The sequence below is a fragment of the Labrus bergylta genome, chromosome 6 (assembly GCF_963930695.1).
Source record: "Labrus bergylta chromosome 6, fLabBer1.1, whole genome shotgun sequence".
NCBI classification, from domain to species: domain Eukaryota; kingdom Metazoa; phylum Chordata; class Actinopteri; order Labriformes; family Labridae; genus Labrus; species Labrus bergylta.
In genome coordinates, this window is record NC_089200.1 from 17296325 (window position 1) to 17324318 (window position 27994).

General features: G+C 40.7%; 1 protein-coding gene across 7 annotated transcripts; it reads right to left on the minus strand.

The window, feature by feature from the left end:
* Window positions 1-183: 183 nt before the first annotated feature.
* Window positions 184-27989, minus strand: ap3d1 (adaptor related protein complex 3 subunit delta 1). 7 transcript variants are annotated; one of them, XM_065955877.1, is made up of 35 exons: window positions 27622-27989; window positions 24356-24451; window positions 23461-23541; window positions 23041-23121; window positions 22832-22939; window positions 21851-21980; window positions 21216-21355; window positions 20845-20918; window positions 20664-20713; window positions 20397-20446; window positions 20010-20058; window positions 18358-18503; window positions 18013-18161; window positions 17656-17886; window positions 16699-16930; window positions 16398-16543; window positions 16062-16203; window positions 15550-15621; window positions 15345-15420; window positions 13779-13978; window positions 13217-13290; window positions 12820-12843; window positions 11261-11429; window positions 10867-11010; window positions 10380-10433; window positions 8977-9081; window positions 8546-8698; window positions 8052-8099; window positions 6337-6357; window positions 5790-5979; window positions 5151-5239; window positions 4368-4453; window positions 3805-3926; window positions 3207-3286; window positions 184-3075 (listed from the first exon to the last, which is right to left on the minus strand). In XM_065955877.1, the coding sequence occupies exons 1-35, from the start codon at window positions 27715-27717 to the stop codon at window positions 2980-2982; spliced, it is 3804 nt and encodes a 1267-aa protein (XP_065811949.1). In that variant the 5' UTR covers window positions 27718-27989; the 3' UTR covers window positions 184-2979. The 7 variants fall into 7 exon arrangements, with proteins under 7 accessions (XP_065811949.1, XP_065811948.1, XP_065811952.1 ...); XM_065955876.1 differs by having other exon boundaries at window positions 8546-8701; window positions 27622-27988; XM_065955880.1 differs by lacking the exon at window positions 10380-10433.
* Window positions 27990-27994: the final 5 nt, after the last annotated feature.

Sequence of the window (27994 nt, forward strand, 5' to 3'; positions counted from 1 at the left end):
TTGCTTTACATATCAACAATTAAAAACATTAAGTGCCAATGTATGTTTCTGAATTGTTGTTTAGAAACAACAAAATACAGCATATATAAAGTAACAACAAAACCTCCTGTGGCTTTACACGTACATTTCTAATTTGAATCACTGGGTGTAAATATACTGTTACAAAAAAAAAAGACTACAACAGCTGCTTTTAGCCTTTATTTTTGATTCAGTGGACTTTCTTCAAAGGGAATGTAGATATCTTATGTTGTCCTCTTTGAAACATTTTACATTGTACAGTTTGATAATTGAATATGGAGAAATAAAAAGACCGGACCTTCAGACTCAGAATCATATGAGAGTATATTTCAATGTCACAAGTCAAACTTGGTAAAATAAATCACTACAACTGAACCAAGAATTAAGACAGAGTGGGTTGCCTCTCAGTACACTGCGTCACATAGTCTGTTCTACCCAAATGATATTTTTTGGAGCCCCATGCCCTCAGTGTCATGACACTTAAGAGAACACCCTTCCTTCCTCTGTGAATAATAATTTAAAACATTCAATAATATCTCTTGTATATTGTTTAAACTCAGAATAGTTAAAAACACAATACCATCAAAAATAAAGAATGGTCAAGTAAACTTCATTAAAAAAAATAAAGAAATAGAACAAATGGAATGACAAGTTCTTGTTTGTGTAAGCATTGTCAATGGAACAGAAAATAGGGAAATAAAAAGTGTACATTCCTAATCATGCAATATACAAATTTTAATCAATTTTATGCACAGGTAAAAAGATCAGAATTAGGACAATGTATGATTAGGGAAGTCAGGTTTTTTTTCAGTTTCACTTATCAGTAATTTTCAGGAACAGGGGATACATACATATTTTCTGTTGACATTCCTGAAATACAGCTCATCACCTCTTCATTTAAACTCTACTACTGGAAAGAAGATCTTATGGAATGGCTGACCTGGTGTTCAAGTCACAGACATCATTATCATAGTTATCTACAATAGCAGACAGATGTAAAGATGGCCTTACCAGAAAATATGATCAGAGACGCTACCAAGTCAGTTTTAATCTTGCTACTACTAGGTTAAGTCGTGCTGGACCGGGTAATGTCCTAAGACATGAAAGAAACAAACTATAACATCAAGTACCTCAGACTTCTGCGATGAGGCCATTTGTTTACAAAAAATGGCCATTTATGCTCATCGTAACATGTCAAAGCACAAAAAAAAAAAAAAAAAAAAAAAGGTAAGGCAGTTTTTTTGAGGGAAAGGGAACACTGGGGTTAATCTGGGTTCATGCCAGCACGGGTAAAGCTACTTGTGGAGTGGCACAGGCGTAAATGCTTCGCATGATTTAACGTAAAGTACAGAGTGATGCTTCGGTATAGTGGAAGCCACATCGCCTATAACTGATTAAGAGAACCTTAAATCACTGACCATTTAATTGTCTCCGTGTTAACTGAGAGAACAACTTCAGAACCCTGATATGCAGAGCGGTTTTTAACATAAAAGACAGGTTCAGAGTGTAACATTAGTCATCCTTTCACACTGGCTTGTTCTTATGATTCAATAGGAGGCAGGACAGTCACGTAACATGGGCAGCTCTTTTTATGCTGCCTTATGTCCTTAAATTTGTCATTTGATCGTACAAACGAAGCCTTCGACTGGCTCATCCTGGAGAGATAATAGTATCTTTTTAATATAACAACTGCTGTACAATCAAACCATTTGAGATGGTGCTCACAAAAAGTGACACAGCCCTGACAGAAAACTGTCCCACGGTGAAATAGTAATATTAAATTACAGTGTAAAACCTTCCCTCAAGTGCCAGAGGTTCATTGATTCAATCATTTTCATACTCCTGTTTTTAAATTCTTTGACTCATGAAAGGAATGATATGTAGGGCATTTATTACAGGCGTGTCAAAATGCAGCTTAGCCGAGTTGATCAGGGAGTGTATATTCAGGGGAGGGAAGAGGGGCTCTAACAAGACTCATGATGAGCTGGAGTAGATCAGACCGCACGGCTAAGGCACAGAGCAAAACACTGATCTACTGTAGAAATCACCCGTAGCGCCACATAAGGATTCTGTTCAACTTACACTAGAAGATCTGCTCTGAGCCCTGCCAGGAGGCAAATGGGGCAACGGCTTGGAAAGAAGTCTCAAACCCATGCCTTATATGTAGTTTTGGTTTCATCTCAGCACTGTGCTAACTGCAGTTGCTCAGTGTCAGGTCATCTCCAAGCACCCGGTCAGTGGTGGGTAAGCATGTTAAGAGTCTCCATTTTTCCAGCTAGGACCAGTCTGAGAAAGAGTCAGTCTAAAGTTTCCAGGCTAACACAGACCAGCAGCACGCCGACTGATGGCAAGTGAGTGAAAAGAAGGGGGCGAGATGAAGGCGCAGATAGGTTTCAGACAACAACAAAAAAAGAAGACAAAACAACAAAATACAAACCAAAGACAAAAAAAAAACCTTCAACAGTAAAAACACAATTCAACCATAAACAGCAAAAGTCCAGTTGTCAACATTACATTACACGACTGTCACAGACTGAATTGCCAACAGAGTGGAGGGCAGAGAGAGCTGCACAGCAAAGAGCAGAGTAAGCAGAGCATCCAGAAACAGGAGCTCAGTATAGAGTCACAGTCGGGGAGGAACAGGGTGGCTTGCTGAGGTTTGGAAACGAGGAAGTCAAATTTAAGCTGCTTTGCAGAGAGGATGGTGAATGTACACAGTGAGTCTGTAAAACAACATCAAGAGTGACCACAGAGCTCAGAGTGCAGAGGAACAGGAATGTGGCGACAGTGAAGAAGAGGGGAAGGAGGGAAAGAAATCTTGCGAATCTGAGGACTAATAAATAGGGCGATACTGGAAGTGCCAGCCGCATTGTTTCATAACATGATTATGTTGCTTTTCAGCCAGGGAGGGAGTGGCATGGAAGGGGTCGAGGGGGGGGCACCCTGGGGCTGTCGACACAATCAGCACTGAGAGAAGGTCTGCTTGATCTCATCTAGCACATTCCCAAGCAGCGTCGGCTCGTCACATTTAGCATCAATGGACACTGTCTGATCAGACTGGGAGAAGAGGGAAGGAGAGAAAAGAAATCAAGGTCACACACAAATAGTTAACTAAATCAAAAACCTGATCATCATACTTGTTTTGAATTAGGAGGAGGATAAGGTAAGACTTTCAGGCGTTCACTCACAGTTTTGACCAGCAGACAGACATGATGACCCTGGATAGACCTGCTGTACATGGAGGCACAGGAGTCGATCCTCTCCACAACTAATGCCAAATGGAAAAAATAAACAGGTGTTAGCAACTCTTAAAATAATTGTGTGCAAAGGTTAAGTGCTGGCTAAAAGTAAACCAGTGCTGGACTCATTTTTAGTTTATTATTAATTTTAAAGACTAGTTTGTCCTGGTGTAAAGAACATGTGTTTTATTATTTCAATGGTATAATACAACAAGGGAAATTAATATATGTAACTGAAAATTAGCAAATAGACTCTCTCTGCAACTCATTAGTTTCATGCCCTATATTAGATCTAAGTTCAATTGCATTGCTTCTATCTCATAACAAATTAAACTCACAGGAGAGCTACTCAGAATATTCTTAAGATTTCCTTGTAATGTAAATGGTTTACCGATCTAGAAATGTACTCTTTGTACTTTCAAATACTTTGTTATTATGGTAATAAATTCCCTTAAAATAACATTTTATTTGATTAATTTTACAAGCAGAACACGCTAACATTTTGGTCCCTTTGTATTTAATAGGAATTGGAGTGGTGTGTACATACCAGAGAAATGGTGGTGGAAGCAGATCCTAGCCAGTAGGTGGTGGAAGGGCATGTTGACTCCCTCCAGTCTGACAGAGCTGCCCTTCAGGTCGCCCGACTCCAGCAGCTTCGCAAACGCATCACTGACCAAACAAAACAAAAGAACGTTTATCTTAATTTCCCACTTGGCCTACACGTAACAAAGAGCTTAGACAACTTAGAGGCTAGTGCCACTATCCATCACACATTTCAACTTTACACAGAAAACAAATAGTCTTATGGTCAGATAGAAACTGAATTTACTGAGTCCATTTCTAAGGGCTGACCCATTCAGCATCTGGACAGTCCACAAGTTTGTTCTTTTCAAACAGTCCTCAGGTCAAACAGTCAATATGCCCATTCCTCAGTCTAAAACTAATTGTAATTGGCACATTGCCATTTAATGTTCTCAGCATGTTAATGATCCTGAGGAGTCCCTAAAATACATTATAGTAGAGTATAAGAATGATCAGTATACAGCTTATAAAGTGGGTTTAAAAGTGGTGTGAAGGTATGTTAGATAGAATCTTTAACTAAAAAACAACCTGTAGCAAGGAGTAGTGATTAGGTAGGAGGTGCAGGTAAAGTGCAGTTTAAAGTCCAGTTTCTCATGAGTGGAGGAGTCCTCATTCTGTGGAAACACAAAAACAAATGCAGACGATCAATAAAAAGTAACGTGGCAGCATCTTGATTCTCTTTTACTTGTGCAGACCTGTAGAAGTATCTAGATGAGGGGTTACCGTAGTTACCAAAATAAAGCACACGGCAGCTACACTACTATGCCCTGCAGCCTCAAAAACACAACTAGAAGAATTACATGAATGTCATATACTATGCAAAATACAGTTTACCACAGTTTTTTTTTAACACTCCCTAGCCTGTCTACAAAGCCCCATATTATGAGAAAAGTATTTTGCCTGCTCAACTTTTCAGGAACTGTGCTCCACTCCCACAGCTAGATGTTTGTTCTGACCTCTCAGTCTGCCTTTCCAACGTAAAAATCATTCTGATCCTGTATTTTAGCACGCCTATAAACCCCAGCGCTGCTCAAAACTGGCTGTTTCTGTGTCTACACCTTTAAATGCAAGTGAGCTGTGACCACGCCCCTCCCGGGAAGAGGTTTCCGCTTTCTCGCTCCATGCCCAATTGTTTATGGTGGATACTTAGCAGGAAACTTTAAACTTGTTGAAAAGGAGGATTATATGTGACCTTTAAGCATGATGGAAGCTATGACTGGCTTCATATATGCCACCAAAGCACCAAAAAGAAAGACACTAGTGCATGTTTTGATGTGTGTGTATGCACTGTATTTGTGTTTGCCTTCTGACCTTTACTATAAAGGTGAGGGTTCCCTTAAGTTTCTGTGGCATTACGATGCTCTGCACAGTGAAGACAAAACGAGCCTCGTTGGACACCCCTGAAGGAAACAAGAAAAAAAATCCCAGTTCAGAAATCAGACATCAAACTTCACCAAGTAGATTTAGAATAATATGCTTCTCATCTGAAAAATAAGGGACACACATTTCAGTAATCTAAATGTTACAGGTTTTTATTGTTTAGACCAGTGGTTCTTTTTCACTTGGGGACCCCCCCCCCATTGTATCACCAGGACCCACACGAAAAAACAAAAGAAAAAATATCTCAAATTTTAATTGTTTGTTTTTTGATAACTGTCTTTTTTTTTGTATAACCTTCATATTTGTCTTTTAACGCCCCAACATCATAGGCCTACATACGCATTCTTACCAAAGAACTTATAAACTATACAGCAAGTGTGTCATCATAATTTCATTTCAGTAAATATGTGCAAATCTAATAATGACAACCCCAAAGCAGACAAAGCCTTACACCCCCCTTGAGATCTTTGGTACCCCGCCCCCAGGAGGGCCTAGACGCCCAGTTGGGAACCAATGGTTTAGACAATCAGCTGCTCTTTAAAAGCTCTGAATTCTGCAGATATCACTAACCTGGTGGAAGTTGGAAGGGGACAGTGAGGCCGTCATGTGGCCCTGACCCCTCTGGCCTCTGCAGCTTACAGTTGAGAGAGTCCAGGACATTGAACTCCATGGATTTGAGGAAGCTTTCACACTTGTTTTCAAATATAACTGACACCACCACCTGACTGCCATCCTGCAGGTTTCCCTGGATGTCGTTCACCTTAGTTGGAGAGAGGGAAAAACTAATTATTTTCATCTTTCAATTGATTTCATTTGCAAAAGGAATAAACGATCAAACTCAGCTGTCTAACTTCCCTCCTTGTATTTCAACAATGGAGATCTGACTATAAAAAGAAGGCAAAGAGCAAACACAGAAGATTAGATTCATAAAGCCAACACCAAAGCACACATCGCTGTTTCAGAAAAGAGATAATAATAAAAGACTGAATTCCTCTACAGAAACATGAAAATAGTTGGCCTCAGAGTTCAGACTGTTAAGAGCAGCGAGAGCAGACAGAAACACATCTAGAGAAGAGCTTTTATAATATTCTGTCGCTGACAGAAATCCAACCAGTACCTGATCAGCATCCTCCATCATCTTTAAAAAAAAAGAGAAAAAAGGAGAGATCTGCATACATTGTTCTTTTTAAACTTCTAATGTTGTCTTTGCCAACTTAAACATTAAATGTTAAAATAACCTAGAAGGTGAAAATAAGCATGTTTGTTTATGCGTGTGTCCACACTAGGTGCAGGACATATGGCTACATGTAAGGAGGAATCCAGGCTTTTCTTTCACCTGGAATTGGTAATTGGTATTGACATCACTGCAGAGATAAGGGGATGCAGAGACACGGCAACAGCTGAGGACGGTCATCACATTGTCAGATTTCTCAAATAGATTTGATCCTTTTCAGTGACCAGACAAAAGTGTGTATACCTTTACATCATCCTTATAATATTTGGCTCATTCATGAGGTGCGTTATCATTAAAGGGATTTTTTAAAGTGAGGCTGTTTGAGGTACTTGTCAATAATAGGTGGCGGAGTGCTAGCATGGAAGCCAGGCCATACATCGCTACAGACCGGCTGGTGTACCACCTAATTGAGCTAATTTTCAAATGAAACAACAGAAAACAACATCGGGGTAAATGTCTGCATATAGATTTTTTTTTGCAGCCCTTTACCATTACCACATTTTAGGTCAGGAAGTCACTGTGTTTCAGTTCTAGTCCGCTATCGAAGCACATACGTGTTCTTCCACCCACAGCACACTGATGAAAGGTTCTGGTTTTTAAATTTCATTCGTGAAATTTTGAAGGTCTAAAAGATCAGCGTTCAGTACAACAGGGAGTTCTGCATGGTGAGTGATGCAGCGTGCAGCCATGTGTGAGTCGCTGGTATCCTCCAATTCAAAAGTCCAGAAGTGCTGTTTTGACCGAGTCCAACTCTCTGGGGTCATGAACATGGGCCCACAGTTTATACACCTCCATCACCAGGTAACTTGGGATCTCTCCCATCTCCCAGTTTCCAAAGGCTTCCGTTCTCTCTCATTCAGACCTGCTGAGTCTCCATCTGCAGAAGTTTTTCCTCAGAGTACTCCAGTCCATTAAATTATCCTCTTGTATCCACAGTAAAACAGCTTGTTACTGTCGCTCTAAAAATCTCAAGTTTATTTGTTTAAATGTATTTGTTGTCTCTTTTGAAGTGTGCAGACCTAAACAGCTGATCAGTGCGCTAGAACACAAATGTGCTGTGGTCGCGAACTAGAGCAAACAAGTAGTTTGCTGACGTAAATGTAAAGCAATTTTTTTTTAAATTTTTTTATAGCTTACATTGACCTCAACATTATTTTTACAAGCAACCTCGCCTGTAGTGATGTAAGTACCTCATACAACCTCACTTCAAAAAATCTAAACTATCCCTTTAGGAACATGAATACTTTATAATTTTTGTCATTAAAACATATCTCTTTCTGATATCTCATTGACAAACTATTAAAATATGGATAAAAAGCTGAATTTATGGGGGCACTGGTGGCGCAGCGTTTAGTGCACAAGACCAATGTATGGAGGCTGTAGTCATCTAAGCGGACGGCCCAGGTTCGAATACGACCTGTGGCTCCTTTCCCGCATGCCATTCCCCACTCTCGCTCTCCCTGATTACCGACTCTATCCACTGTACTAACTTTACAATAAAAAGGCACAAAACACCCAAAAATAAAATCTAAAAAAAAAAATAAATCAGAATTTATCTCAGTGACAGACGAAGCAGCATCCCAATCACCATCACTCACCATCTTGATGTAGGAGTTCTCAGCCAGCAGGCAGTAATTGGACATAGGCTGAAAGAGGAGAAGAGCTCAGGTCAGATCAGGCGTTCTCTGTCACTCAGTATGCTAACTAGGCAACAGAAGCCCGTTTCACATAGTTGATGCATAACAAGCAAGGAACTCTGTGTGTGTGTGTGTGTGTGTGTGTGTGTGTGTGTGTGTGTGTGTGTGTGTGTGTGTGTGTGTGTGTGTGTGTGTGTGTGTGTGTGTGTGTGTGTGTGTGTGTGTAGCGATTAAACAGTGGGGCTAGCCAGGTACAAATAAGAATGATGATAAATGACACCGTCTATTTGCATCAATTGTTCTGGTCTGGATAACTTTTTTGTCTAAACAACTATAATCAGGGTAAAGATCAGAATGACAGAATTTACTTTCACTAAATGAGTTTCATTTAACACTTAATTGACTGATTTGATCTCATTCATGTGATGGAACAAATGACCGCTACAATCACTGACCGGCAGCGGCTCCTCCTCCTCCACAGTGCCATTCTGCACCGACTCCTCTGCCCCTCCATCACTGTGGTGGTGATGGTGATGATGCTTCTTCTTCTTTTTCTTCTCCTTCTCTTCCTTCTCCTTTTTCTGCTTCTTCTTCTTGTGTTTGGAGGACTTCTTATCATGAAAAACCCACAAGGAAGATGGAGAGAAATTATGAGAAATGCAATAGGGGACAAACTGAACCGTTTATAAAAACATAGAAACTGGTACAACATTTGCTCCAGAGCCCGCATGAGAACGAGCAGGTCTCTGCAATCTCTTTGTCTCTCAAGTTTGTGTAAATGATGCACCAATGTGCTGCATCCTGTCAGGTCAATGTGAATTGGAATCTTTGGCAAAGCAGCCAAACTTGTTATTTTGTAATTATCCCTGCATTGTTGGTGACTCACAGTCTCCTCCAGCTCTGTGTCTTTGGGCTCATCAGGCTCAGAGTCTGGCGCGGTGCATGAGGCCGCCTCAGGCACGGGGGCTGCTTCTGCTACTGTTGCTGCTTCCTGTTCACACACACACAAAAAAAACCACATTGAGCCATTAGGAGTTAGCCTCCTATCATGTCAAATTTTCAGAATTTTTTGCCAGTTTGGTGTTGTTCAGGATAAGTTAGTGAGTTCACTCATTCGTTCCTTAAAAAAGTCATTCATGATTAGCAGCAACCTCCTGTGCTCTGATTTGCAAAAGACTACTCGCAAGCAAAATGTGCTCAAACACGGATGAGCCTGAGTTAGGAACCTGCACACGTGTTATATCTGTGGGTATCTTTGCACTGCAATGTGCACTATGTGTTGATTAAAGAGCCTGATTTACAAACATCTGGTGACAGCCTACACTAGTGCTAATGTAAGTGTCCCGTAAAGAAAGCACTGTTCTATAGTGCTATCATGACGGCCTATACAAAAACAAGTGTTCCACATGAACATGTTGAAGCGTGTCTTTTAAAAGGTCATGTTTCTGAGGCACCCTTTTTTTTTTTACTCTGATGCAACATATACAGCGGAGAATAAATGGAAGGTTCCAAACAACCTACACCTATTTTAAATATCAAAATCCATCTTGTATGGTTAAAGGAACAGTGCTACATTTTTTGAAAGTGAGCTAACTTATATATATATATATATAAATAAATAATACATAATGTTTGTTGCTTTTTTACTTAGTTATCTGTATTCTTTGACTTTGACTGTAAGCTTAGCCTTAAAGATAAAAGAGATAGGACTGGACAAGTTATTTATCTTCATCCTACACCCTTTTTGAACATGGACTGGTTAAGGAAAAACAATCGAGCCACTACAGAAAGAATGCTTTGATTGTTGTTTGCAATACTATGTAATAATACTAATAATATGCAATACTTTTATTTTATTTTTAAAACATGTTCTAAATAAAAAAAAGAATGAAATGAAATTACAAAAGTTAGAAGATATTAAACAGAGACCAAAAAAAACAAACTGAAGAGAACCTGACATTTTAGAATATAATATGACATATCAAAATACAGTGTACACACAGACATACTGTACATACACACATGCTGGAAAACAAAGGAAGGCTGGAGGGTGAGAGAGGAAAGTGTTATGTGACCTGTGAAAGAGAGGAAACTGTGTCTAAAAGGTGAGCTGTGGAAAATGGAAATCTTATCCAAATCAAAAGATAATAAAGGGAGAACTAATGGCAAACACCAACTAATGAGGTAGATCAATGAAACATGGTATTATTGAGAGAGGCTGTGTGATCTGGCCAGATGAAAAGAAGAGAGAGAGAGGGGGGGGGGGGGGGGGGGGGGAGGTGACTCAACCTGGGTATTAGAGGGCACTGGAGCGTTTGAGAGCCAGAAATCCAGATCCGAAACCTAGAGGAGGGAGGGAAGGAGAGGAGTGCCAGGAAGTGAGAGGGGTGAGGCCAAACAGGTTTCTGTATCTTTCTACTATTCATGAAAATGGATCCACAGATTAGACTGTTCTATTTCATGAATAAATCAAGTATTTGGCATGAGCCTGCACCGTCAGCTACGAGGAAACTGATACTTGATCACTAAAGCCTTCTGAAAGACATGCTGGAAGAAGCAATGGAAGCGTTGAGTCAATGAAAATGATCAAATACTTCTATTTTGCATTGTAATCTTTTAGCTGGAGTAATAGACCACATGCAGTAACATTTTTCATCATTTTTGAAACAGATTATTTCAATTTAAATCCAAAACACTGGGTCAAATCAGACTGTAAATATAGTCTCTGTTGCTAGGTAGCAGAATGGTCCTGCTCCACCCTATGGTAAGGACATACCTCAGCACTTGTGGAGCTGGGCAGTGCAGCCACCTCACTGGTTTCTTCTGGTTGGACCACAGGCTCATCTGCCTGACCCCCGAGAAGATCCTCCTCCTTTTCTTCATGTTTGTGTTTCTTCTTCTTCTTCTCCTCTTTGCTCTTCTGAAAAAGAAAAAAAAAAGATAGCTACGTATCAAAACAAGGTTTGAAACCACAACCACTACAGTCAGAAACATTAATGCTCCTTGAAGTTAATCCCTTTGCCTTCAACTTCTCTGAAAAGCTCTACTGGTTTTGGGAAGCAGTTTTATCAGAAATGAGGAGAATAAAAGAGAATTCAGAATAAGGAGAGTGTGTTTTCAAGAACACAATAGATGAATCCTTTTGATGGAAAGAGACATTTGACATTTACCTTCCGATCCCTGTCTTTATCCTTCTTCTTCTCTCTCTTGTCCTTGCTGCTCTTCTTCTTCAGCTCCGGTGGAGCAGCACTCTCTGCCTCGCCGTCTTCTGCTGGGCTTTTTAGGGCTTCTGCTGCCCGGTGTGACCTGACCGGGAGCTTCTCACTGTCTGCAAGTGGCCTGGACAAACAGACATGCACAGTTATGACTTTTGAGTAAATGAACACAGTGAAATTAGGGGTCTTTAAGTTCCATCTGGATTTAGTGTCAGCATCTGAAACATATTTTTTATACTCCTTAGTAAGATATAATCTTAGAGACCATTAAAGAAGGGTTGTTAAGTGCAGCAATCATATTCAGGCACATTTTACACAGCAGCCAGGTCTCATTCAAAGCAGTGAGGTAAGCCATTCCTCTGGCACAGCTAGAAGCATTAGAAATTCCCAGAAAGCAACAAACTATATAAACTTCACTATTGTGAATGGATAAGATGTTTCAACTGTACTACCGGTACTCCAAGCCTCGCTCTTTAATGCAATAATGACATGCAATGTAGACCCCTTCTGGTTAATCTCTGTAAAGACACACACCTCCCGGTCTTAATCCACCAACTTGGTAATAAAGGTGATACATTTGTAGTTTATTCCAGTTTACAAGATGCATTGTTTGCAAGATGCATTTCTGTATTAAATTTTTTTTTTTTTTAATTTTAAGAAAAGCAATTCTTGGATCACTTTGCATTGACTGAAGATCTTTCATGGAAGGATTTTAAGAAGCCCATTCATGTTAATTACACATATGTCCTTCAAAGACCCTGTACTTTAGTAACACACAGTGGTGAACAAAACTACATGTTCTAAAAGGGGTGTGTGTTTAAGTGTAAGTTAATTTCTATTTCTCGTCCTTCCCAAGTCCACAAATATTAACGATTAAAGATGTAGAATTTTAAAAAGGCACGTGTACCTGTTGTTTCCAAAAAGAGTTTCAACTTCAAAAACTGCTGATGAGAATTTGAAGGCATGGCTGGTCTACTAAACTGAGGAGGACTTGTAAGCACACAATTTCAGCACCTAATCCCTGGGATAAATCTCCTAAAAGCATATTGATGAGGATTATTTTCCAAGAAAACTGCTATCATGATTTTAGGAGCCTAAACCAGGAAGGCAGGTGGCGAGATCAGGTCCTGAAAATATAAGCAGCATCGTAATTCTATGAAACCATCAAATCTTACAAAAGAGAAATCTTATTTTCTTAAATTCTTCTTGATCAGGGCAGAGAAATCATAGAATTGGTTCGACAGTGATGTGCTGCTGATATTTTCATTCTCAAGTTCAAGAAGTTTGGCTGAGAGAAAAAAGGGACTCTGGGTATTAAACTAAGCTACTGGAGATACTAAAAACATGGAAAAAGAGCAAAAAGAGGAAGCAAGTACTGCAAACTTCAAATGAGGAAAGAAAGGACCGCTATGTTAGTAGGAGGAGCAAGACCGCTATTCAGAGAGGGTGAGAAGGACAGAGAGGCAATCCATGTACAGTTGGCACCCAGGTCCTGGGGCTGGGGTGCTACTCACCTGCGCCGAGCCGTCTCCACCAAACTGCCCGCGCAAAGAGGCAGTAATGGATGTGTGTAGGCATAGAAAGGAGGAAGCAGAAAGCAGAACGCCATGAGAAGGAGTGCGGTGGAAGAAGAGGGCCTCAGACACATGGGCTGTGATTATATGACCAGGGAGATCAGGAATAAATGCTAAGAAAATATAAATATATATATTTTTTTTAAATCACAAGGGATTTAACTTCAGTGTTCTTCGGGTTTGAATCTGGACTGAAAAATCAAAGTGTTCAAGTTATTCAGCTCATTTAGAGACATTAATGACTGGTTTTAAAAACATAAACATTGTGTTTTAATCAAGAATAAAATCCACATGGAGATAGATTTGTTGTATTAGGATCCACGTAGTGTTGACTCACCTGTCCAGGTCGATATCCAGAGCTTTATGAGGGTCATTAGGGTCTTTTTCATCGTCATCACTGGGTAAGGCATTCTGCAGGAAGAACAGTGAATCAATCAATACAGAGGTCGTAACTAAATGAATATATTTCCACAACACACAAAGTGCTCAGATAACGGTTAATGTGACTTTGCTTGTTTTGTTTTCAGTTCCACGAGAACTGTGACAATTAGTGTATTTAATTCAGTCAAAGATATACGTCCACATCTGTGTAGTTCCTCAGTTCTACTTATAATGTTGACCTTATTAGTGAACAAAGCACGACCATTTAGAGGGAAAAAATTATATTCAGTAAATCATTTAACAATTTACTCCAGAGTTGTTCAGATTTCACTTTATCATTTCAGCACAATATTTAAAACATCCCATTGGTACTTTATTTGTATTAATGTGCATCAAGGCTCATGATTAAAGGATATATCAAACCATTCCCTAATGTTTATATCTTTTGTATGTCTCAAAACATACAAGTTATTGGATTCCCTTTCAAACTGTGCAAAGTTTATTTCCTTAAAGAATACCTCTGGCATCTCTTCGGTAACTATGTCGACCATGTGCGCAGGCGTGATGTCCTCCTCGCTCTCTGGGCCTGAATCATGTTTCTTCCCTCGTCCGCTGCGCTTTTCTTTCCTCTTCTTCTTGTCCTTCTTCTTCTTCTCCGCTCTCTCTTTCTGCCGACGCTCCTCCTCCAGTTTCACGTACTGGTCAGACATAGGCAGACCTGTGGGACGGAAGACAGAGACCTGTGTTACAACCTTTTAAGAATTACAAATTGTGTCTAAAAATACATTTTTTGTTGGTAAGACAGGATGAAGATAAAGTATTGTTTTATGAAATTTAATAGTAAAATGTTTTCCACTAAATAGTTGGCACAATCAGATAAGAAGGGTAAGCAGGTCTCCATCAGAATTTTCTTTAGAACCTTACATTTCTTTCCTGCAATCTGGTCAATTTATACACCAAATTAATGTAAGTAGAACAATTCTGGGTCCTCATTTGTGGCATTTTTTGGTGTTATTCAGGCATATTTTTATATCAATGATGAATGAGATCATTTCATGAATCACTTCAACATTTTGATATATTTCTTATTCTTCAGCACAAAAACTGTACTGAGCTGTATAAAAGTAGTCTATGGGCGCCTATGCACGCTTCACCCCTAAAGTCCAGTTCGTCTGATTAGTTCGAGTGTCAGACACTTCCTTTGCCCTGGCCCTTAATTGAAGAGGTGTGCTTCGGCCCGGTACAGATCATGAACGAGCACAAGCACGGGACACAACTTTGACAGCCTTCCACTACGGAGAAATCCTGGAGTGTTATGTCTATATCTGACTAACATGACACAAAATAAGCTGCAAAGTCAGTAAAGTAGCTGTCATGTTGTGTTGTTCTCCGATGTGCAGACGTGGACTCGACAGCGCATCCCTTTTATTTATTTTTACTTTTCGAGTTCACCTATCTTGTAAACTAAGAATGCTTCATGGTCACGTAAATCCATGCACATGTTGTATACTAAGACCTTAGTGTAGGCCAGTTGTAGTTCTGTGTGATCTCTTGGATTTAGGTTTGAGTTACTTTTTGTTTTTCATATACACATTAATATATTCTACGCTGTGGTTTATTTCTCTGAAACAGGGTCATGCAGTTAAGAAGTGGTCATATTTGAGCTTGATTGGAATGTGAATTTTCATTACAAGTAGGGACGAGACAAAGTCTGACAGACAAGAGAGGTAACCATAGTAACTCACTTGCACCAGAGTGCGAACTGAACGAGGTGAGAGAGCTGTTGACTGAGATCACTTTGAGCAGCACCCACGTTAATAAATGACCGTCCTGATTCTACTGTTATAAAAAGAGCCGAGATCTGAACCTCGCTAACACCATTCTTTTGAAAAAGGCACACAGCATAGTGGAAAGATTAAAATCTTCTAAGCTTTTTTTCTAAGGACTCATAAAGAAGATGTATGTTTCAAGTGACAATTTAAAGTTCGAACATAAGAATGAAGAGAAAGCTACTTAAAGCCTCAATCACAGCCTAAATAGTGGTTTAATAAGTGTGAATTGAGTGTCAAGTAGTCTTTTCCCACCTGGAACTTTGAGAGGCACACTGAGGTCGATCTGCACAACTGGGATGTGCTCCACGCCAGGGGCTTCCTGGTACACCTACACAGAAGAGAGATCCATTCATAACACAACAGGAATTGTTTACAGTAACAGACTCTGAAGACATTCTTTGATGAACTTGAATCCTGAATGAATCAAACAGACTGGGTATATGTGGGGTAATCACACCTTTTGAGAGGACGGCGAGGCTTTGATATAGAAAGGATTGTTGGCTTGCTCCTGCTTTCTTGCTTCTCTCCTCTGTGAGTGTGGAAACAAAAACAGATGCGTCAAATAAATAAATAAATGACAACAAAGCAAGCACAAGGGGAGAAAGATTTACAGCAGATTAGATTTTTTTTTTTGTTGGATGTAAGGTGCTGCATTATTAGGACTAGATTGAAAAACAGCTTAATGTCTAAATCTGAGTCTTGTATGAAACAAAAAGATTTCATTAGCTGTATCTAAATTGAATTTTCATTGACTGACCCTAAAAATGTGAAATGCAGAAATGTAAAGCATTTTAATGTAATTTAAAAAACTATAACAATTCAAAAGGTTCCCCTTAAAAAGATGTCAAGATATCCTTAAATAATATAGGTATCTAAAAGGTGATGTCTTTTTTTTTTCTCCATTCGACTGAATACCTATAGACTGTTCAATGAAATAATACTGCTTGTTCAATTCAGCAACCAGCTTACCCTTGCCAGCTCCTTCTCATCCACCTCTGTGTGGCGGGGGCGGGAGTGTTTGGGCTCCTCCTTGGCAAAAATAGCCCTGGGCTGCTCGTCCTCAGACTCACTTTCAGATGGAGGTTCATTGATCCATGCATCCAAGTCCAGGCTACACAGACAAAACACAGTTATACTTTGCTTGTCACGGGAAAAATATGCACACATTAAGAGTTCCAGCTGATCATGTTGTTGGACCTCAATGGCATGAACAAGCTTGTTTTATTTTTACGGACCTATGTAATAATGCCGTCTACATTTCTGTGACAATATGTGTATGTTTCTTTAAGTAAAGAACAAACTAACCCTTCAGGAACAGGCACTTTCTTCTGTGCCTTAGGGGCCACAGGGTTGAGTTCTCCAGCAAACAGAGCGCAGACCTCTTCTGCTACTTCTACATCCTTCTGTTGAAGTTTCTGGATGTACTTGACCAGCTGCAAGATGCAAGACGCCTGAGGACATGACAAAAGGTGACAAAGACATGGTGATTCACATAGGAATATATTGTTTTTTACATCTTCTTTTTCTAGATATTGGGAAACATTGTGAGGTATATAATGCCAAAGCGGGCATCTTCTTAATTATTTGTAATTCATATCTCTCTTACCCTTTCCTGCACTTCCAGGTTGGCGCTCTGTACAAACAGTGGCAGCCTGTCTATCATTAGCTGGCTGGTTTCTTGTGCTGCTGTGCCTTCCGTGTTGCCCTCCTGGCTCTTCAGCACAGTGGCAAACAGCTTGGCTGCATTCTGCACGTAAACTGCCTGTATGTGACCGGGTAGGGTGGCCACCTTCGGTCGCAGCATGGCCTCTAGCGTCTGCATCGGGTTCTCCAGGTGTCTGAAGAGACGGGAAGGGGCATTCAAATAAGGTCTGATTAAAAACTAGATTTAACCATCATACTGGTGCACTTTAAAAGCATGGCACTAATGCTTTATTTCATCACGATATCATGAAAAGAGGAAATGCTTGTCAAATTTCTTTTGGTCCAGTTTTGTTACTCATATTACAATAAAATGAAAACTAAAGCAGCATGTGGTTTAAAGATGTCTCAAAAATGCCTCCATCGACTAAAATAATCCACAACATCAAAACCCCCGCACAAAATCATTTGACGTGTTGAATATTGGAGATATTTGTTACTTTTGACAGGTTAAAGACAACACAAGTGACAGCAAAACTTATATAGACAAAGGCTAGCATTGATGTGTTTGTGTGTAAACAGCAAAAGGTCCTCACAACAATGAGTCTGCTAAGGCTACAAAGACTCAGCCAGCTTGTACAAAGATGATCACAGAGATCAGAAACAAGCAGATATCTAAACCAGGCTGTCAATCACGTCCCTATGGATTCATTGTGACAGGAAGCTGCAGTCATGTGATATCTTATTGTCAGCGATTTATTATGCATGGCTGCTGGGTTACGTCTACTTAACATCCCTATTGTGTACAAAGTGGAAAAAAGTTTGACAAAGCTTGGTTCAGCTACTTCCTTATTCTGGTTTAAATGTTTCACATATATCAGCTTATACTGGTGTGCGAGTGAGAGATAACAAATCGACGTACTCTGAGAATTCCCCGCAGATCCAGGCTGCAGCATACAACACTTCACAGATACCCTTTCGCTGCACGTTGCCCGTCAACAGGTGGGCATTGTCCAGCAGAGTGGCCATCTGGGCAACAGCAAAGACTCGGATAGCTTTGACCCGAATAGCAACATCCAGCATCTGAGAGGCAATGAGGTGGCCATGGCGCGTGCCCTCTAGTCGAGTCAGCTCCACCAGGATACTGATGTACCTGTCAAGCACATATAAAAAGGAGCAGTTTAAAATCATGCAACAGAATGGTAATTGACATTTAAAAAAAAATTAACACATTTGGTTTTATACATAAGTAGAGGAAGGTTTGTGGTACAAGACTGACCATTCAAAGTTGGTAATGTACTGGTAGTTGCTCTGGCTGCAGATGTCGATGATCTTGGTGAGAAGTTCATCTCTGTAGGTGGTTCCTTCTGCTTTGTCCACATGCAGCATAAGCTTCTTTACAATTTCCATCAAGTTCTTCTTGGAGACCTGAGCGGGCAGACACCAGGTCAATAACCATCAAGTTTAAATGCATGAATGCGAATGTTAAAGATTATTAAGACAGAAAGAAACAGGTCTTCAAACAGCGTGTGTGTGTGTGTGTGTGTGTGTGTGTGTGTGTGTGTGTGTGTGTGTGTGTGTGTGTGTGTGTGTGTGTGTGTGTGTGTGTGTGTGTGCTTCATACCATGCCGTAGAGCAGGTCCAGAGCTCTCAGGCGGATCGACTCGTCCTTATCATCTAGACACTGGAGGATGAGATCTTTATGAGACTGCACTGACTTGGGGTGGGTCTTCAGGATCTTTGACATTGCCAACAGGCCCAGGTACTTCACTACAAAAAAAAGAAGAAAATACACAATACAACTTAATTCATACACACATGTACCCTCTTCTCTTTACACACATTTACCTGATTAGCCTCATTTGACTGTGAATGCTGTAAAAATGTTTAGAACTTTTCATTGTACAGAAATAACTGTTTAGCAATAATGTACTTCCCTAAATATTTATATCAAAATACAATGCGATAAAATGACTTTTGTGTTATCTTCAATGGCATGATAATGGCTCTCTAAATCATATAGAAATAAACTAATCATCACAAGGGAAAGAAACAAAAAAACAAACATGACAATGGAAAGGACACAAAAACAGTCACACGATACAACACACACACACTGGACACAGAAGTTTTGTTTTGCCTTCTCCCTTGTTGTCCTTCCCGGCAGCAGTCCCCACTCACCAAACAGACTTTTAAAGATTGAGAAATCTGCTGAATCCCGCACTTCTGTCCATCACAGAATCTGGCAGAGACAAATGCCTCTCCGGTTGTTTGATCAATAAGTGTGATCGTGAGGTCAGGCTGGTCACAAAAGTGCATGCACTGCAGAAATGACCAGGGACACAGAAACAGCTGCAGCAGACAAAGACGTGGCCTCTGAATCTACCTCTGCTAAGGAAAAGTCACAGCAGCTGTTGCAACTTTCTCTGAATGAGAAAGGTATAACTGAATGATGAAAATTGAGATGGACAAAGAAAACCTGATGAGAAAGTGTTCTACACTGCTTCCTTCAATCAATTTCTGTTCATTTACATCACTTTTAAGTTTAGCTGAATAAATCAACTGCATCTGGGGGTTTGCTACAACATTAAATGTATCCAAAACAACAAATGAATGGGGACTGATCATTCTATTTTAACTGGCTGCTTATCGTTTTATTAATGGGGTTGTAGGCATATCAACGGTGATATCCTAATTCTACTTTAATTGTCCCAAAAAAAATGAACTCCAAATATTTTCAACATCACTTCCTCCTTTTGACACTTTCAATTGGCTCCGTCAGCATCCTGTTTTTTTTCTGATCCTGGAACATGTCACATCAAAAGCATCACTATGAGAGCCAACTAGAAGCACGGTGAAAGGATAAACAAAACCTGAAACCACAAGTTCACAGTCTGCTCTATTAAGATCAGCATTCTACAATCTACTCCAAACACAACTACATATGAATGGGTGTCCAGATAACTCGAATGTCTGGATTTAGTATTCCCAGCTCCACCTGGATGTGTCTCACAGCGCTTACTTAGAAAAGCAAATAGGTTAACTTCTCCTCCTTTCAGATTGAAGCTACAAGCCCTTGTACGCATGAAAGGGTGTGACTTAAGTGATACATTCTAGGCAGGCCAGCAAACTGAGGGTGGGAAAGTGATGATGTTCGAGTTATCCAGAGTTAAGGGCTCTAACGGTGTTGTCATCTACAAGAATGGACTGTTCCACAGTCAGAAACACGCAGACAATGAGAAAATGACACACTGCAGGCATTGACAGAGGGCTCACAGTTCTGGTCCGAGTCTTCTATCAGGATTCGCAGTTTCTGCACACAGAGCTGAAAGAGAGAGCAAGAGAAAGGGGAGGGAGAAAGGGAACAGACATTAACACCAATGCAAACCTTTCCACACCAGTTTCAGTCTTGTCATATGAGCGCACTTCAAGGGACTGAAATGGGACAAATGAAAGCAGGGAAATGTGGCCTATTTGTGATAGAGAAAAAAAAAAAAAGACATTTTCATGCATCTGGCAGCTTTGTGAGTCTTGGTTGCCTGTATGATGGCTGCTGTGTCTCTGGTGAAAGCATGCATTGTGGTTCAACTGGAGTGGAAAGGGTTAGGATAAACATCTGACCGCATGAAAGTGCAGATGAATGATCCGACCTCATGGGCTTACCTGGATACTAGCACTGTGGTTAGGCATCCCAGACGACAAGGAAATCAACACTGCAATGTGGGACAGAGCAGAAAGTTAGACATCAAACATGTTGTAATTAGAAAATACTAATTTCAAGAAGTAGAATTTGTAAAAAATAAAAAACTTTTACACATACATATACTCATACACATTTAGGCCATACAACCAAAATTTCTGGCGGCATAACTAACTCTACAATAAAGCTAAAGGGGACTGCTACCCTGCACACAGAATACCAGTACTGACCTGCAATAACAGTGTTGACACATTCATACAGCAGAGACATGGCAGAGGTACTATAAGAGATGAAGACAGGGCACGACAGGGGGAGAGAGACATCGAGAAGAGAGGGAGGGAAGATTATTATCAATATAAATCCATCGTGGCAGAACGTGAACAAGTTTACAGTGGAGGGATTTCATCTCACCTGTGGATAAGATTAGTAAGAGGTTCAATCAGTTTCTTTCCCAACCGAGGCTCAAGAGGTGTGAGAGCACCAAACTGTGAAAGAAGCACAGAAAGTGTGAGACACAGCAGAATATCTGTCCTGTTCATAATCATTGATTGATAGGTAGAGTCACACTGATGTCACGACTGACTTTGAACAACTGCAAGGGAATGGATGTGAACTTTAAATGAAGGTAAAGAGCTTGCCATGAAATGCAAGTGTTGATGATACTTCAAACATAGGATTCATCATATTTGGCGTAATACATTAAAGGTAATCAATAAGAAACAATACACTGTAAAAAGTGTTAGCAGTGAGTATAAAACAGCTTGCGCCGTTTCTGTACTTACCAGCTTGATGATCTTAATGAGAACCCAGTTATTAGTGGAGGAGGTCATGAGTTTGAAAAAGAGAGGGGCAAGAGACAGGTAGTTTTTGGGATTTCTCCGAGCCAGCTCACAGATAACATTTACTGCCGCAGACTGGACACCTGAAGAAGAGAAAATACATGAGACAGGAATGGAGATGAGTAAGTATTAAAAAAAATAGTAAGAACACAATGACTATGATAAAGGGTGGCATCTTCTGAACCTCCTGCCATTTAAAATTGGTCCACTCACACACATACAATAAGAGCAACACTTGTTAAATGCATTACAGCTACATAAACGTCCTACATAAAGATGCTTGTGTCCGTGCGACAGAAAAAAGTCATGTGAATTGTTGCAAATTCCCAGACAGTTGTGGCAGAAGAACAAATGAGGCGTCCTTAATCTTATATGCTTAGCTGCTGAATAATTCATCGGGGTCAGGTGACGGAGAACACCTCTCCCCAGGAGAGCCAGCAGAGTCTAAGATTTAGTGACTCTGAATAAGGAGAAAGCCCATTTGTCCCAAAACAAGAATTCCACAAAATCTAGCAAACAATGCTCCTTTCTTTCACAGTTGTCTCATCACATGACAAACACAGTGTCTTTCTGGATACCTGGGTCTGGATCCTCCAGTTTCTCCTTCAGCCTGGGGAAAGCTGGGCGCAGAGACTCCGGGTACTTCAAAAACACCTTGTACATGATCAGCACCGCTTTCTTTCTAATGTAGGGTTTAGTGTGAGACATCTGAGAGTGAGAAAAAGTAACGACAGAAGAGGCAGTTTTACTTCAATGAAAAAGAGCAGACAAATCGTGTTGCCTGCTGAGTCGGGGTTTAACTGATCAGCAATCTCTTGGTTCGGTTCTGATCATGGACATTGTCAGAGATCAGATTGTCTGTTCTGTATTTTAACAACACTACAAATCAAAATGCATCTCCTTGCATCTTAACAATGGATCCCAACATCAATTTTCTTCACTCTATACACATGGCTATTATTCCAATAATAATGATAATAATAATTATACAAGCCGTTGAACCTGAACTCCCTTTTTATTTAGAATGCTTTGAAAAAGAGTACAACAGACTTTAATATGAAGAACTGCATCTTTGGAATTAAATTAAACTAAGGACAAATACAAAGCTCTCTGGATAAAAAGTCTGCTGTAATCAACAAAAACTGTTTTTTCTCTTATGAGCGTCAACAGTGTTGGCTGCTACTGCAGTGCATTTTGTGCAAGTTAGACTAAACTTGGTAAAAACATTTTTAAAAGACTGAATTTAGTTTTTATTCCTACAGCGTATCGTTATGGTGCGTACCCTCACTACTTAAACGCTGCCTACTAGTCACTGAGACTCTGCGCAGTGATGAGCGGCAGTTCATTTATTTTACACCATGTTAAAATAATGTCCATCCAACCGTGGATCACATGCAGTCCGAACCATGAGGGATAATCCGAACAGATCACGGATCAACTGTGATCCATTGCATCTCTACTGCTGAGTCTTAAAGGAAATAAAGATACGAAAAAAAGTTAAAAAAAGGGGATAATGGACTGCCACCAGAAAAATCCATGTCATCCTCCTTTTGACTCACCAGTGTCATGATGTCATTGGCCAGGTCCCGAGCCAGATCAGGGGTCACAAAACAAGAGAGGCCAGTCAGAGCAACACCTGTGTCATACTGGTTGGGACTGCTGAGATCCTGAGAGAGAGGACAAAGAGAGGATTGACAATGAGAAAAGGTTTGCAGAGGAATAAATACAGAAAAGTTAATAAAGGGCACAGAACCAGAACATCACTTACCTTCCGGATCTGATTGGTTGTCAGCATGATGACATCAGTGCTCTCATGAAAGCACTGTGAGGCCGCCAGGTAGCCAATCCTCTGTAGGGAGGAAGGGGGGAAAAAAGGACGCGATTCATTTCAACACTTTGACTGCATTCTGTTTTATTTCAGTACAATACAGTCATTACAAACATTCATCTTCAGGCAGTAGCACCATGGAGACTCTCCTCCACAGTACAGAAGATATGCCAAGAAATACAAAGAGGAATATTTGACTATACCTCGTAACTTCAATAATGCTGAAAAGGTGAGTTTGTGACATCGTTGTATCTTAATCATTCATTTCCAGGCCAATCTACACTTTGTTGTAAACTACAGTTCTATCTTCATACCCATATTGATCTATTTTTCAAGACGCTCATCATATTCCAGTCGTACCTTGTATGTAAACTTGGAGGAGCTCATGACTTCAACAATGTTGAAAGCGGCCCAGCTGACATCATAGCCCAGCATCTGAAGCTGTAACACAAAAAAAGAGACAGAGAGAGATGTGGGTGAATAAATGGAGGAGGGCTCTGAGCTGCCCCTATGGTGCACAGAGGAGCTAAATGATTTGAGCTGAAGCTCTCAAAGAGTACAATTGCAGCAGGCCATCTAAACCTCAGTGTGGGACCGGACTATAAAAAGAACGAGTGCTTTCGTTTGAATAGAAAATGTACACTCTTTTACACAGGTGAACACTTCTAGCTATTAAACTTGGCAGTGACTAATCTTAGGCTGTACAACTAAACATGCTTATGCAGCTTTGTACCTGTTTGTCAAGATTCACTAAGTGCTTCTAACTATCACTTTGTTTGGCCCCTGATGAAGCCTTGAGCAGAATCAACAGGCTTTGATTCAGCATAATGCTGTTTGAATAGAAAATAAATGATGTAAAGAGTTACAGGTGCCTTCTCTAGTTATCCACACAGCATGCCACATGAGAGTATGAAACACAACAGTTATTGACCGTACCAAAAAAAATCTACTCTAGTTTGCTTTTAAAATTTTGAACTAACAAGATATGAATACATTCTTCTATATTCTGTCTGAATGTCAGGTAATGTATCCTATACCGGGATGTTGCTTGTCAAGCCACTGTTATATATTTTGTCATGCATCTTTCTCTTAATCTGGGATGGTGGAAATAGAATAGTTTCCCTTGAAAGTCCTCTGGGAATAAATGATTGTTTTAATGAACACTGAAGGATTTTTATCAAGATGTGCATTAGTGTATCAACTAGAAGTGATGAAGAGTGTAAGTGTGTCAGTGGAGGATATTGAGAGATCTTACGTAGGTGAGCTTGCACACTGCATTGGCTTTGACGGCAATGTTGTCCTGCTTGAGCTCCTGTTTGATCTCATCGATGCATGTGGAGATGTACTTGGCCTGAGGGCAGACAGAGGAGAGGACAAACAACAGACACAAGATCAGATTAGGTGGAGAAGTGATATCCGGAGTGGGAGGCAGCTACCAAGCACCAGGAACCAGCTGAAAAAAAAAAAACCTGGTCTAACCTGGTCCTGTTGTTGTTGTTACTATTTTAGACATGAGCCAGCAAAGGTGGAGATGAATAATTGTTTATCTAGTCCAAAGTCAAGAACACCTTCTAAACTTTGTCATGTCATTATGCATTTTCCATCTCTTATTGCAATGATTGCAATACAATCTCGGAACCCAATCGGCAATCATTGACTATCATTATCATTATTTTACGTTGCATGCGTAAATGTAGAGTTAAGTACAGTATATAGGTCCATAATATCCTGAAGTAACGCCCATTCATCTGATGAGCCTCAGTTCAACAGCAGAGTTACACAGCGGCTCCACTCTGTCTCACTTCAGCGGTACACGCCCCAAAAAGAAACTGATTGTCCTGTTATTAATTCGCAATTAAATTTGCCGAAGAAAAAAAAACACCATGATGCAGATCTGCAGAGGGTGAAACGTCAAGCTTTGTTGGGTCTGTCCTCTAGAAGAAGAAAACAACTTTCAAAATGTTTGTTTGATGATTAGTTTGATGATCGATCGCTTCTTTCGCGACACAGCGTCAGGCAGAGTTGTGGCTCAAAGTAAAATGTTTGATTTGTAATAGATTGCTGGCTGCACTTTTATGTCTGTTAAATATCTGTTAGATATCTGCTAAATGCTGCCGATGGGAGTCTGCAAGCTGAAGCGCAGATAAAGGTTAAGACATTTTTTTGGCCTTTGTCTCTTGCTTGTAGGCCGAGAACCTTTTGTTTCAGATGGACAATAACTGGCACACATTAAACTGTGTAATCTGAAGGGGGAAACCATTTTGCTATGATGTTATCGTCACTCACGGCACACCAAACTACAGAAACCAACTGCTTGCTTACAGAGAAAAACTATGAGCAGATGATTTAACTGTTTCATTTTTATTACATTGTCCCGACACGCAGGTTGTTTTATGCACAGTGAGTCCACAGCTCTTTAGTGTTTCCCTTCCAGAAGCCTCACACCTCAATGAAGGAATAAACTGAAGAAAAAAAAAATGCTGCCACATAATCCCTGCTACATTACACTACATTTCCTGAAAAAGAGTCAGCTGAAAGTACATTTCATTCACGAATGGAGAAGTAGCTGAGATAAACCTCTAGATAGAGCAAGCTTGCAAAACAAACACATACACGTATAGCTCTGTAGAGTGTGAGTGTGTGCTGGTCATGTGTGTGCAGTCATGAGACAGCACAGTGACAGGAGGAGGTAGAGGAAGGGGGAGGGGGGGGGGGGGGGGGTGAACAGTGCTGCTGCCGCTAAGGCTAGCAGTGCTGGAGGGAGTCAACACATGATCACCCGACACAAACACACACACACACACACACACTTTTTCAATGAACAATTCACAACTCATTGACATAATTGAAATAGTTGTAAAAGGGCCAACAAAGACAATCTTTCAGCAGATGCAGATAGAGAACAAAATGAACTCCAACACCCTTATTCTTTAACTCTCAGCGTTAGCTAAGGCTAACAAGTTTTACATCAAATGAAAATACACATCAGCCTTAAATCCTTACTGGTTATTTCACAGAGCTACACTCAGGTCACATTCAAACATTTCTTCAATAAGCTTGTTGTTGGACAAAAATAAAAAAATGTGAGAGGGTGAGTGAATGAATGAACGAACTGTGCAAAGACCCAGCACACATACATGTGAGAGACTAATATAGTGGATGAGAAACCGGTGGGCCGGGCCAGGAAAAAAAAAAAAAAGTCAAGGCACCCTCAAGGAGTGCAGACACGTAGCATATTAATATTTCAGCAAAGTGTCCACCGTTGACTGGGCAACCACCACATTATCTAGGCAGGCCAGGTTGGGTTACTACCGGCAAACAGCTTAGCCCATACATTGAATCGAGGACTGATGACAAGCTGCGCGGTTTATACTTTGTCCTTTTAACATTATGACACATTGGTGAAACATTTGAGTGAAGTGTGTATAGACATGATTCAGCTTTGGTAGCTGATTGTACATTCGATGTCTAATCAGATGGTAAGCAGTACAAAACTGCCTTGTTGAGAACTAAAGCCCCAACGCCACCCCATAGGTTAAGACACCCTCCCTCTACATTTCACACCAGGCCGACAGCTGGGAGACAGGTGTGCACAGTTACCACAGCTCGTTGCAGTCACCCCCAGGTATCTTGATCTAACTACCAACCTGGCATTTTACAGGAAGGAACAAAGTTAGCCACAGCAGAGCTTGTAAGGACAGCTGGCAGACATGACAAATTGAAAAAAAGTGTCCTCTCCACCAAAACAGTGCCCTCTAAAGGCTCCATACCACCCTTTCTCCCACCACCACCACCCCGCTGGGGGGGTCTGGGTGCTGCTGCTGCTGCTGCTGCTGCTGCTGCTGCTGGTGATGAGCAGTGACAGTAATGACATCACCTCCAATCACTAATGGAGATATTTTAATCGCTTATAATGGGCTGGCACTTTAATGGCAACTTTGTAATTTTGAAACAGACAGATAATCCAGGCGTCCCTAAACACACAACACAGGACGCGATTAATCACATCATCCACATTCAGAGATGAAGGAACTACTTTTCTTCCAACTCCAAATAGGTGTCACCTTCATCCTTTAACATTTTTCCTAACTATAACATCTCCTCTGTATGACTTTAACATCTCACTTTGGGTGATAATTGATCAAAGTCAGTATCTTGTGGTGCCACTGGTTTGAACGGAGAGTAATCTCCTGCTAAATTGCGATAATCTATCGAGCTGCTTCCTCCAGCTGGGTGACACTTAACTTGGGTTACACTAGCTGTCATTAACTATAACCATGTCTTAAAACAGGACAGGCAATGTGAACGTAAAGTTAGCACCACAATGAACACACACACACACACAAAAAGCGTAACTTAATAAGCATTGAAGTGACTGAAGGGTGGACGCTAGCTTTAGCAGACCAGCAGCTATTAAGGTGAGCTAGCTGCTGGATGATAACGGTGATGGTCAAAATGTCAATAAACGAGAGAAAGGTTCAACATTGTCTGGATGTCAGTGTGTTCTCGGTGGTCGTTTACCTCATCTTCCTTGTGATTCCTAATGCCACGTACTAAATCCTGCAGATTTTTATCGAACATCCGATCGATGCTCCCTTTGACAATCTTCAGAGCCATGGCTGTGGTTGTGACTTGTCCCGCTTTCTGTCTCAAGAGGGGCCAAGCTGGGGGGGTGGAGGAGGAGGGAGGGGGGAGCGGGGGTCTAGTGGGTGCAAGAGCGACCCTCTAGACTGTGTCTCATCCACCCGAAAACACGGTCTGCTGCGGCAGGATCGGCTGCTGTTTTTCACCTAAGCCCGGGGCGGATGAAGCTGATGAGGCCAGACGGGGCGTCCTGTATCCTCGCAGAGAGACGCTGGCAATGGATCAGTGTAGGAAATGGCTGACAAAAATG